At 38.6% G+C, this 13269-nt stretch overlaps 1 protein-coding gene across 1 annotated transcript; it reads right to left on the bottom strand.

The window, feature by feature from the left end:
* Positions 1-2196: 2196 nt before the first annotated feature.
* LOC113249308 (synaptonemal complex protein 3-like) lies at positions 2197-12875 on the bottom strand. The gene is made up of 8 exons (XM_026490806.4): positions 12689-12875; positions 11752-11821; positions 11545-11579; positions 9812-9929; positions 8848-8947; positions 6984-7082; positions 3332-3436; positions 2197-3203 (listed from the first exon to the last, which is right to left on the bottom strand). Exons 1-8 carry the CDS (start codon positions 12810-12812, stop codon positions 3150-3152), a joined length of 705 nt encoding a protein of 234 aa, XP_026346591.4. The 5' UTR covers positions 12813-12875; the 3' UTR covers positions 2197-3149.
* Positions 12876-13269: the final 394 nt, after the last annotated feature.

A 13269-nucleotide genomic window follows, 5' to 3' on the forward strand; every position in this document is an offset into this window, starting at 1 on the left:
TCTATATTCCTTAAAAGGAAAAAAAATACACATGTGTGAATTAAATACACAGAGAACACACTGGAGTACTTATTTTGCCTCTGTGCCTGATGGCTCAAGTGAGGATCTTCTTAAAAGTTTGAAATCCACCACAACTTCTTTATCCATTCATCAGTTGATGGACCCTTGGTCTCTTTCCATGATTTGGTTATTGTTGATAATGCTGCTATAAACATCAGGGTGCATGTATCCCTTCGAATTACTATTTTTGTATGCTTTGGGTAAATACCTAGTAGTGCAGTTGCTGGGTCTCAGGGTAGCTCTATGTTTAACTTTTTGAGGAACCTCCATACTGTTTTCCAGAGTGGCTGCACCAGTTTGCATTCCCACCAACAGTGTAGGAGGGTTCCTCTTTCTCTACATCCTTGCCAATACCTGTTGTTTCCCATGTTGTTAATTTTGGTCATTCTGACTGGTGTGAGGTGGTAGCTCCTTGTAGTTTTGATTTGTAGTTCCCTGATGATGAGTGATATTGAGCATCTTTTCATGTGTCTGTCAGCCGCCTGTATGTCTTCTTTGAAAAAACGTCTATTCATGTCCTCTGCCCATTTTTATTTATTTTTTTATTTTATTTTTTTAAAGATTTTATTTATTTATTCGATAGAGATAGAGACAGCCAACAAGAGAGGGAACACAGGCAGGGGGAGTGGGAGAGGAAGAAGCAGGCTCATAGCGGAGGAGCCTGATGTGGGGCTCGATCCCATAACGCCAGGATCACGCCCTGAGCCGAAGGCGGACGCTTAACCGCTGTGCCACCCAGGCGCCCCATCTTCTGCCCATTTTTAATTGGATTATTTGTTTTTTGGTGTTGTGTTATACACACACACACACACACACACACACACAGGAATATTACTCAGCCATTAAAAAAAAAATAATGAAATCTTTCCATTTGCAACAACGTGGATGGAGCTAGAGAGTATTGTGCTAAGCGAAATAAATCAGTCAGAGAAAGACAAATACCATATGATTTCACTCATGTGTGGAATTTAAGAAACAAATGAACCTGGAGGGGGTGGGGAAGAGAGGCAAACCAAGAAACAGACTTTTAACTATAGAGAACAAACTGATCGTTACCAGAGGGGAGGTGGGTGGGGAGAAATGGGTTGAATAGGTGATGGGGATGAAGGAGGGCACTTGTCAGTGATGAGCACCGGGGGGCTGTATGGAAGTGCTGAATCACTAAATTCTACACCTGTAACTAATATTACACTGTATGTTAACTAACTGGAATTTAAATAAAAACTTGAAAAAAAAAAGTTTGAAGTAGTACTTAAGACTTAATGTTTTGGCCTAAGGGGAAATCCTTTTCTCTCTCTCTCTCTCTCTCTCTCTCTCTCTCTCTCTCACACACACACACACACACACACACACACACACACACACAAATGCAGTATTTAAAGAGTAAACTGTCCCTTGATGTCAAATATTCACTCATGGTGGAGGACTCACTTCTTCCTGCATAAGATAAATAAGTTGGAATTTAGAAAAAGAGAGTATGTTTGGGCTTACTTTAAAAACAGGGAAAACCATAAAACAAATAGAAGAGTGGGCTCTAGTGGCCATAATTAAAATATTGAACCACAAGAGACTGTGGACTCTGGGAAACAAACTGAGGGCTTCAGAGGGGAGGAGGGCGGGGGACTGCAATAGGCCGGTGATGGGTAGTAAGGAGGGCACATATTGCATGGTGCACTGGGTGTTATATGCAAATAATGAATCATGGAACATTACATCAAAAACTAAGGATATACTGTATGGTGACTAACATAACAAAATAAAAATTATTAAAAAATAATAAAATAAATAAAATATTGAACATACATTAAAACAGGAGAAAGACAGCCCTCTCCTCCAAATGGCAATATTTTTGTTGTTGTTGTTCTGAACAATTCATGAAAGGAATTTCGGTAACTTAGAAAGAGAATACATTTGGGGGCGCCTGGGTGGCACAGCGGTTAAGCGTCTGCCTTTGGCTCAGGGCGTGATCCTGGCGTTATGGGATCGAGCCCCACATCAGGCTCCTCTGCTATGAGCCTGCTTCTTCCTCTCCCACTCCCTCTGCTTGTGTTCCCTCTCTAGCTGGCTGTCTCTATCTCTGTCAAATAAATAAATAAAATCTTTAAAAAAAAAAAAAAGAAAGAGAATACATTTAACTGTATTTTATTTATTTATTTATTTTTATTCCAAACTAATTCTCAGACAACTTCATGCTTATGAAATCAAATCTTTCCAACTGAAAATTTCATATGGTTACGCATGTAAAAAGTGCACCAGGAAAGACAAGGTGTGAGAATTAATTGTTCACGTTTTTAGATGAGCATACAATCAACTTTCCATGTGCTCACTGAATATTAAACTTGCAAAACAAAACTTTCTAGGTAATTAATCTCTAAAGATAGGCACAAAAAATTTAAACCATAGGTAACTAAGTACATGTATATGTTAATAAAATACTTTCAATCAATGCTAAGGGCAGGTGTCATTTAATAGTGGACCAAAGTCAATTAAATGACATTTTAATTTTTTTGGTGGAAATGGCATATTCACAACTCCATGTCTCACAAGTGATATTTACATATCTTATTCAGTTGTCTTAATGACTTTTAGCAGTTTTGTTTATTCTGGGGCACAGACTTAAGTTGCTTTTAATAAATTTTGTAATTTTGTGGAGTAGGTTGTATTTCAAATCTTATTTTCATTAGAATTGGTTCTGTAACTTAATGAGTATATGCAAAAGGGTGTATTCTTTCATTAGTTTTTTCTTTCAGAAAGAGCAACGTAACCTCCTATAATTGTACTTCCTATCTTTTGGGACTGATACAGATTCACTGAAGCAAACTTAAATGTAAATCATCTTTATTGCTTAAATTTAATTGACAGTGTTAGGGAGAAAAAGTCACCTTTACTACCAAAGGTCTGAACGTTTCCTGCATATAACTTTGGAATTGCTGCTACTCACATAACTGGTTAGGTCTCACTTGGGTTTACACAGAAAGAGAGCCTTGCACTTAAACAGGCCAACGAGTAACAAGATGTGATCATTTAAACTAGAATTGTTAAACCACAATTATCATGTTAGTTAGTTCAAGTCCTTTCTTCAAATGTCATCAAAATAATAGAGAATGAAGAGACTTTCGAACAATTGCCACCTCTTGTTGCTGCTATTAAATGAAAAGAGAGAATATACTTGTTTAATATTTATATAAGGATTATACCTACAACAGCAAATTGACTATTTCAATGTTTAAATCAACCCTTAGTTTTCACCTTTAAATATTATACTACTTACATGTTCCATCATAAAGTGTTTTTGCAACATGGCCATTTCTTTCCTAAGTTCACTCTGTTCACCAATAAGAAAATTTTCCTGATTCTTCTCTAAGTCTTCCATACTCTAAAACAAAAAGCCTAGTCTAGTTACAAACCACCATTTTTCTTCTTATGTTCAAAACATGCAAAATTAAATTTCAAAACTACTACATTTTTTAATATTCCAGTGATGGCCATTATCTATTTGAAATAAAAAAAAATTCTAAATCACACACGTAGACAAAAACATTCACTAAGAAAAATTTTAAATATCAGATTTGAGTGAAATATTATTACTTTTTTTTAAGTAGGCTCCACACCCAGCATGGAGCCCAACATGGGGCTTGAACTCACAACCCTGAGATGAAGACCCGAAGTGAGATCAAGGGTTGGACGCTTAACTGACCGAGCCACCCAGGTGCCCCGAAATATTCTTATTTTTAGGAGACACAACTACGGTACACTTTGCTCAAAATGATGGGTTAATGTCAAGCAGTTAAGGTCAAGGTCAAAATGGACCCCAAAATAGAAGAGGACTGGAAGCCCATATCAACAAATGCTGTAATTTTGAAATCCAGTAATAAGCTTTCTAACACCAGGTAATAACACATTTATTATCAGTAATAGTCAACGTAATATGATTTCCTGAGAGGGAATAAAATGATCTGTGATGTGACCTCTTCAAGTTATGAAAAACACAACCTACATTTTAAATTTTGCCATTCATTCAACAAGTGGTGAAATAGCGCATACCATGTAGAAAGTGCTGTGTTGAGTACTGTGGAGGAATTTAAAAATGACCACACAATCTCTTCCATATTCCAGTGCCAAGAGCAAATGTAAACAGAAATGATACAAAAATTTTATGATAGTTATAGAAGCACAACTTGTTGCAGCGACATAGCAGAAAAAGGAGATTGACGCCGACCTGGTTGGCAAAAGAATAAGATTTCAATAGGTGAAGAAAAAGAAGTTAAAAACATTTCCAGGGGAAGGACATAAGCAAAGCGTAGAAGTAATAGTTAGTTTAGACAAAGCATTTATCAGGAAGGGTGGGAATAAAGACAGAATGCAGCAAACAAAACTAAAAAGGGCATCATGTTATGGTGCATCTTTGAATATCTAAGAGTTTAGAAGGGGAAACTACTGACAGGCTTTCAGGAGGGAAGAAGTATCTCGTAGGAAGGTAATATCGCAGACCTATGAAGGATGGAGAGAGCAGATGAGAGTTTAATAGTAGAAGCAAGGGATGACGAGGTCCTCAACTAGGGCTGCAGCAGTGGGAATTCGAAGAAAGAATTTAAAGCATCACTGCAAGCGGCAAGTATCACACAGTCCAATAGTAACTGGAGGGGAAGGATAAGGAAATGCAGGAGTCAAGGAAGACACTGGATTTCCAACCCTAAGTGACAACACTGGGCAATAACATTTAGAAGAAATAATTTCTGTTACTTCATGAAACCTCCATACCAATCTGTAAATGGTCTTCACAGAGCAGTAGAGCGACAAGCTCTCTACTTGGAAACAATTTTAATATAACTATTTTGTATATGTGTGATTCTAAGATTCTTTAAAGAATACTTATTTTGAAATTATATTGCTAGTTCTTAAACATTCCAGTTAGTTTAGAAGAGTGACATTTTACCGTGTATTTGAACAAGATTGTTTAAAGAATAAATCACGCGATCATCTCAAAAGCTGCAGAAAAAGTATTTGACAAAACTCAACACTTCCATGATAAAAACTCTCTACAAACTGGATACAGAAGGAATGTATCTCAACATAATAAAGGACACATATGACAAGCCCACGGCTAACATACTCAATGGTGAAAAACTGAAAGCTTTTCCTCTAAGGTCAGGAGTAAGACAAGGTTGCCCAACCTCACAACTCCTACTCAACATAGTACCAGAAGTCCTAGCTGGAACAATCTGGCAACAAAAGGGAATAGAAGACATCCAACCTGGAAAGGAAGAAGCAAAATTATCTCTGTTCGCAGATAGCATGATCTGATATGTAGAAAACCCCAAAGATTCTACACACGCAAAAATCCCTGTTAGGACTGATAAATGAATTCAGCAAAGTTGCAAGTTATAAAATCAACACGCAAATGTCAGTTGTATTTCTACACACTAACAATGAGTTACCCAAAAGTGAAATTAAGAAAACAATCCCATTTACAATAGTGTCAAAAAGAATAAAATACTTAGGAAAAAACTTAACCAAGGAGGTGAGAGACTTGTACACCGAAAACTATAAAGCACTGATGAAAGAAATTAAAGACAACATACATAAATGGAAAAATTATCCCGTGCTCATGGATTGGAAGACTTAATATTGTTAAAATGCCCATACCACACAAAGCAATCTACAGATTCAATGTTATCCCCATCAAAACCCCAATGCTATTTTTCTACAGAAATGCTTCTACAAAGCAATCCTACGATTCATGCGGATCCACAAAAGACCATGAATAGCCAAAACGACTCCAAGAAAGAACAACAACAACAACGAGCTGGAGCCATCACACTTCCTGATTTGAAAAATATATTACAAAGCTACAGGAATAAAAACAGTGTGGTACCAGCATACAGACAGATAGATGTATACACCAATGGAACAGAACAGGGAGCCCGGAAATAAACTCTCGCATATACAGTCAACTGATTTTTGATGAGGGGGCCAAGGATACAAAATGGGGAACAGATAGTGTCTTCAACAAATGAAGCTGGGAAAACTTTATAACCACGTGCAAAAGAACAAAAGAGGGTAGGTCTCGTGTTAAGTGTTCTTAGGACATTAAAAACAATAACGACAACAGCACCCTGACCAAAAACAGAAGGGGAAGGTACAGGATCCCATCCACTCCCAAACGAGTATATAGCTGTGTGAAGAAGAGGTCTGTGTCACTGAGGATGATTCGCTAATGTGGAAATACAACTGAAGGTAATCTCAATTCACAGGCCTATGGTCTTACTCTGGCTTTTTTCATTCTCCTATATATCCGTGCTGTCTCTTGCAATTATAGGTTGGTATATAAAGCCACTTGTAGTCACTTTAATAATTCTGAAAGCAAATATGCCATGGAATACTTATAAAATGCAACTGAAAATAAAATTGGCTCACGCCGTTTAAGGAACATTGGCAGCACAAAGAGAAGTAAATGAAAGTACAATTGGCTGCTCTCTGTTTAAGAAACATTGGCAGTGCAGAGAAAAGTAAATGACATCGAGAAATGATTTAAGGACTTCCTACTTCCAAACTGTATATTCATCACTACTCTCCTAAGAAACACCGACTCTGGAACAAAGAACCATGATTAAATTGTTAAAAAAAGGATCAGTTTCATGCACGATATGCATATTTCTTGGTAAAATTCCCAATCTACCATTCCCTGTTTTGAGTAACACCCACAAAACCATTAATGAATCTGGAAAGTAAAAGTACGTTTAGCATTTAGGTTAAATCAGAACTATGAATTCAAAATGGAAAATGCCTAATTAGTCTTAATTGATTGTAAAGGCATAAGCAAAATGTTTTAACATGTATTAAGAAAGAAAGACAATTATTTTCTACTTCCATATACATATTACACTTTACGAGAATATATTGTGTTACCAAATTCAACAGACCTTTAAGAATTGCTCATACAACTCTTTAATTGCCTGCATTCTCTGGCTCTGAACAGTTCTAGAGTGTTGCAGAACCTTTTGCTGCTGTCGAAATATATTCTACAAATATAAAAGAAAAAAGAAGCTGTGATGACCATAGGGTAAATTCAGAATTTAACAACAGAAAAATCTAGAATAAACTTGAATAGTTTTTAAACAAATATTTTTTAGTATCTTCTCTTTTATCAAATATTATGACCTAGTTTACGTCATTTGTGTTTACCAGTAACATACAAAAACACCACAATAATCTTATCTGCCAGTCACTAAGTAGGAAATTTCCTTTCTTAACAATATTCAAAACATATATCTTATTCTTGTTGATTTCAAAATCCACACGCATGATCCTTCCAATAATCCTTCCACGATCTTCCTTTTCCTCCACGAGTGATCTTGTTATATCCTTACTTAGCCACTCACTTTCAGAGTCATACATTAGATTTTGTCAGCCCGATAACTGAAACATCTACATGATGTTACTAATAGCAGAGAGTTATAGAGGAACTATGTACAGATACTGTTCTGAACCATTTCAAATAAGCTTATTATAGAGGAGCTCATTTAAATCCCTAAAACAAAAACAGAAGCCCTGTAAGTTCTCTTATTAGACTCCCTTTCATAGATGAGGAAACTGAGGCTCAGAGAAAAGCAATTTGTCCCTGGTTTCACAGCTAGCAATTAGAAAATCAGAACTGGATCCCAAACATTATCGTCCCAGTGTCCAGGCTCTTGACCACTGTACTACACTGTTTGTCCATTTTCCCCAGCATTCCACCTCTACCTCCCTGTGTTTGTGGCTCACTCCCTTTCATGCTACAGCTCAGCACCCTAGCAGGATCCAACATCCATTGAACGGAGCACTTTCCACCATCTCCTGTCTGCACCCTCTGTCCTCATTTTCCCCCTTTCCAGCTAAATCCATGGTCAGTGGTTATACCTACACCCTTGCTTGTACACCTTGCCCCCTTCTCACTCTGTGGAGGTGCACGGCTAACCTCAGCCCAACCCTGGAAAATCCAACTCTCCAGCTGCTCAGACACAACCACAAACATGAGTACTGGTCTCATATAAGTTTATGATTGCTATGACACCAGCCCACATTGGACCGGAATGTTGCTTGGCAACGATATTTCCCTTGTCCATTCACTCGCCCACTCTCAGGAAAGAATTCCAGGCCTTCTCCTCTGCCCTCAAAAAGCAACATCTCCTCCACCATCCTTACTCCTAAATGTGATACAGGCCATTCCATTACGAGTGAGCCATGCCCTGAGCTCAATGACTCCGTTCAGGAATGAGCAAACGATCGAAACTAGATTATTGATAGCAGTCCAGGGGGCTTTTCTGCCAGACCTATGGAGAAAGGTTCTCTCAGTACGCTGGGGTTACTAACCTGGTAGTGAATCTAAGATTGTAAGATGCTATCATGCTGACCCCATGGAGAGGGCCTACTAGGAGATGGAGACAGAGCCCAGACGGCACTGCCTAAGCAACCTTTTCCCAGACTCATCCAGCTGTACCTGGCGCAAAACTCCTTTTGACTTCTTCAGATAAACCAAGACATCCCTCTTTTGTACTTTGGCAAATGTCTGTCACTTGGAACTGCAGCAATCCCAACCAAGAGAGGAAGTAAAGACCAAGGGCTTTTGTGAGTAGGATGTGTGCCTGTACTTCTCTGGTTTTCCTGAGATCGGGGCCCAACCACATAGCCAGCAATGGAAACAGGACTCTGGCTCAAATCTACGGGTCTAAGATGTGGCCAGGCTCACCATTCCTACTTGAGACTTGGTTACAATAGATTAATTATAAAGCTAAGCCTGATACCAACAGCTAGTTTTTCTTCTTCTTCCTTGGCTTTCTGCACATCCATATCCCACTCTTGAAACAAAGTTAGAAACTCCTGACAGTATTCATGATAAAGCTTCTGCCTGTAAAACATAATAATGAATAGTGTCATACTTTATATCGTTAAGAAAAAGGTAAACCCATTCAAAACCAAATTGGACATAAATTATACTATAAAGGGAGAAGGGGATGATCACAGCTGAAATTTTCTGATGGAAAACAGCAAAATAAAGTGGATGGCTTACTCTCATTGCTAACAGTCACTCACTCCTAACTGTCTAAGAGGGATGCTATCCCATATGCCTTAGCTCTCGAAAACTAAGGAAGATTTATTGCATTATAAATTTTCCCCCAAAAATGCATTTTATCTACAAGTGGTTTTGTTTTTATTTTTATTTTTTCATTTTCATTCATTTGCTGAATAACATATAGGTTGTGGAATGATAAATAGATTCAATGAGGGTATCATATTCACTTACATAACTTTCCCAAACGGTAATATTTCACTTTTCCCCCACTGTGGCACAATAAAGATTTTGTGCAAAAGAGCAGTGAACCCAATAGGGATAAATTTAAAAATTATTCAAATATAAGATTAATCTTTTCTACATAATTGAATACAGCTAACTATCGTAAGACATTTGCCTCTTACTCAGCTCGCATACTCTAAGAATGTAAATATAGTTTTTCTTATACTAGGAAAGCTCAATTATAATTTGAAAGGAGAAAAAGGGGGTTATCTTTATTGACCTCTAGATAATACATCTCTTTTCAGTTAAGGTGTGAACTTACAGGACTAAAGGAACTATTTGCTTAGATAAAAATCAAGCCAAACCTATTTTTCAATAGAGACTCCAACAGATAGAGGATAACAGTATTATTTTAGTATTATCACAAATACTAAGAAATGACACACAGTTTCTGGCTCCAAAAACCAACACCGTTACCTTTGCTCTTCCTGGGTTTGCCAAACATGCTCAATTTTCTGGTTAATGCTTTTGACAGAAGCTCTGGTATCCATCATGCATCTTTTTCTCTTTGCATAAAGAATTCTTTTAATGTCACCTATATTAAACACATATACTTATTAACACTTAATACTGAAAATTATTTTTTGCAGCTTATTCAAGACAACATAGGCAAGTTTGGTTCAGCAGCATTGGAAAGACAGTTGGAATTTTTTTTTTAAAGGCCTCACATCAGAAATCAAGATATTTGCTTCTTTTTTTTTCTGTGAAATCTTTCAGTTACTAGTATCTGAATTCATATATATATATATATATATATATATATATATATATATATTTTTTTTTTTTGCCTGCACACACCTTTTAGTTAACTTATCCTGGAAAAAGAGCTAATAAACAAAAGTTACTGTCTCCCAAAATGTGTAAAAAAATTGGGGGTTTCTCAACGATAGTCTTTAATTTTCTCGTGGAAAGACAGTTGTAGAGGCTAGTATTTAATAAATTTATAAAACATCCTCCAAATGAAAGGACTCGTTGAGATGGATTCTTGTTAGAAGTCGATATATAAAACACACTTTATCATTCTATTTTAAAAGTGTCCAAAAGGGATACTAATAAATAAATGAAAAGAGAAGAAAGGTGTGTGCCTGCACGTGTACGTGTGTGTGTGTGTGTTAATTTAGTCAATGAGGATTTTAAGTATATTTGAGTTAAAGACAAAAGACCATGGAGAGTTTAAGGAAATAAAAGAATTTATTCAAAAATACTTCCTAAATATGTTTTTTAGTAAATAAATGGAGTTTTTCTTAATTCATTTTTAAAATGCGGCTTTGCAGTTAGTAAAATTTTTAATACCTCAAAAAACGCTTTCCTAAGCATTTGGTTGTATGTGATGGATCTGCCATCAATAGCTATTTTCCAGAGATCGTGAAAAGCTGCACTGTTATACAATTATTTTATATATCCAGTTTGCCACGTACAATAATCAATTTGTGAGACAGCTCACATACCGAGAACCTTGACACCACCAAATAGAGCAAAGCTTTTAATACATACCTGCTTGTATGATTGATCCATATAGAGGACTCAAAAATTGACTCAGACTCTTTACTAAGAGTCTTGCCCTGTAACCCAGTTAATGTTTAAGTGACATCTGAGAGAACAACTGAAAACTTTTAGGTTTATTGGTTCTGATCACACATTGCTAGCATGGGGCAAAGTGGTCTTTAGTTTTCCACTGCACACTTTATTAGTGTACGCATTATGACAAAGACTTATCTTACAGGCTTCAATTTAAACTTCTGCACCAAAGAAAACAGCTAGAAAAGTCAAGGAAAATAACTACAATGAGAACATTAAAAATTGATATTAAAAACTGATGTATCACTTACTCTGGGACACAAAGTGGAAGAGAGATTATTTCATGCAAATTCTTCTGATATCCCCACAGTCCATCAAATGTAACCATGTATAAAATAAAAGCATCACTCTTACCTCAGCACTGGCAGCCCCATTCTCTGCACATCCACAATAAAAAGGGGAACTAGGGAAATCTATGAAGCCAAAACACACTAAATACTTAAGGAAAATCCTGTATCTGAGAACAAGGCATTAGATAACAGTGTTGTAGTCCACTGACTAACATTTCTTGTTAATATGTGTTATGTGGCTCAAAACAATTTACTTTTGCTGAAATAACTCCTAACTCATACCTTCAAATCTTTCCAACATATTCTGTAATTCATTCCTGTAAAGAAATGACATTAGGTATTTAATTAAGGGTACCTAAAACAGCATGCTTGTTTTGGATGAAATATATCATGCCAAGTGCTTCACATACAATACTTGTTACCTGAGCCAACCTTTATTTTTCTTAAAGTACCTTATGGGTCAAGTGAAAATCACTTTAAACACGTTACCCCACATCTGCCAGAAATGTTCCTGCTGGAGGACTTCTTCCCCCGTAGTTATCAGTCACTGGATTGTCTCCTGCGTTGAAATAAAAGTGGAAAACATTTTAAAATGAAGCATGGTGGTGGGCATTAAGGAGGGCATGTGATGTGATGAGCACTGGGTGTTATACGCAACTAATGAATCATTGAACATTTTATCACAAACTAATGATGTACTACATGTTGGCTAACGGAATTAAAACAATAAAACGAAGTATGGCATTTTGATCAGTTTTCAGGGAGCAATATCCTCACTGTGGAGTTTTTTAGGCCTCTTGCAAACAAAAGTTTTTTAAGGCAGACATAGGAAAGGAAGCATGTATGTGCCAGGTCAGCTGAAACTGGATCAGGGACCAGGACCATGCCATGGAGACAGTGTTACAAGCCTTTCAAGGTTAATGGCAGAGCACATCACCCAGCAGGTGTGAGATATTTTGGAAAGAAAGACTGTGGGGGAGCAGAAGAGCTGCTACCTAAGCCTCTGTAATCCCGGTTTGGGACGGGAGGATCAAGTGGACAACCTCTGGTACATGAAACTGCTTTTTACACACACACACACACACACACACACACACACACACACGCAGAGACCTACACAGAGACAGACATACGCAGAGACAGAAAGACAGACAGACCCACACAGAGACAGACAGACACAGAGAGAGAGAGAGAGAGAGAGAGAGACCCACACAGAGACAGACATACACAGAGAGAGGCAGACAGACCCACGCAGAGACAGACACACACAGAGACAGACAGACAGACAGACAGACAGACAGACACACACACACACACACACACGAGGATTTTAGTTTTTACAACGCGGAGGACTCCAAAGCAGTGACCTGCCTCGTGTGCGGTATCTACAAGTGCTGTATCTGCAAAGGTGTGTGATAGACAGTACCTTCAGCCTCTGGCCCACTCAGCTCTCTTCTCTCTTGTCTCCCAAAGTCATAGGCTGCCATACCCTGAGCCTCCACCGGGGCCTTCGCAGCTCTCCCCGGGCGCTTCCTCCCAGCCGGCGCCATCCCGAGGTGTCTCCTGCACCTTGTGAGCGCAAACACGCATTAAAGAAATGGGGACATGGTCAGTGAGCGATGCCAGGCAAGGGTCCTCTGTGCAGATCAGAGTGGGCGTGTCCTCGTGTCTCTCGTTGGACCGGGAGGGGACAAAGACGACGCGGACGGCGGACGCCTACCCGCCCCCGCCCCCGCCCCCGGCTCAGACCCAGGGCACGCGACCTGCCCCGGGGCATCTGAGGGCCAGGGCCTTCCGCCACATTCTTGCCTCTACGTTGGGACGGAGGCCATCCCCACCCCTAGGTCCTCGCGGGACAATGTGCTGGTCTGGAGGCCCAACCGTGGCCGGGACAAAAATAAATGTCCCCTCCGAATGGATGGGGAATAAGCGTTCTGCCCCTGTCCGGGGACGGTCAGGTCTGGGGGGGAGGGGGGGCTCCTCGACACGCCATCTGGACCCCAGGAT

The sequence above is a fragment of the Ursus arctos genome, chromosome X (assembly GCF_023065955.2).
Source record: "Ursus arctos isolate Adak ecotype North America chromosome X, UrsArc2.0, whole genome shotgun sequence".
In the NCBI taxonomy this organism is placed as follows: domain Eukaryota; kingdom Metazoa; phylum Chordata; class Mammalia; order Carnivora; family Ursidae; genus Ursus; species Ursus arctos.

What these genes read in the sequence shown, in the direction of transcription:
- LOC113249308 (XM_026490806.4), bottom strand. Translation starts at nt 12,812, where the DNA reads ATGGCGCCGGCTGGGAGGAAGCGCCCGGGGAGAGCTGCGAAGGCCCCG. An exon ending in TATGTTGGAAAGATTTGAAG is followed by an intron (nt 9,930 to 11,544) that starts GTATGAGTTAGG and finishes TGTTTAATATAG; the next exon opens with GTGACATTAAAAGAATTCTT. An exon ending in AACACTTTATGATGGAACAT is followed by an intron (nt 3,204 to 3,331) that starts GTAAGTAGTATA and finishes TTCATTTAATAG; the next exon opens with CAGCAACAAGAGGTGGCAAT.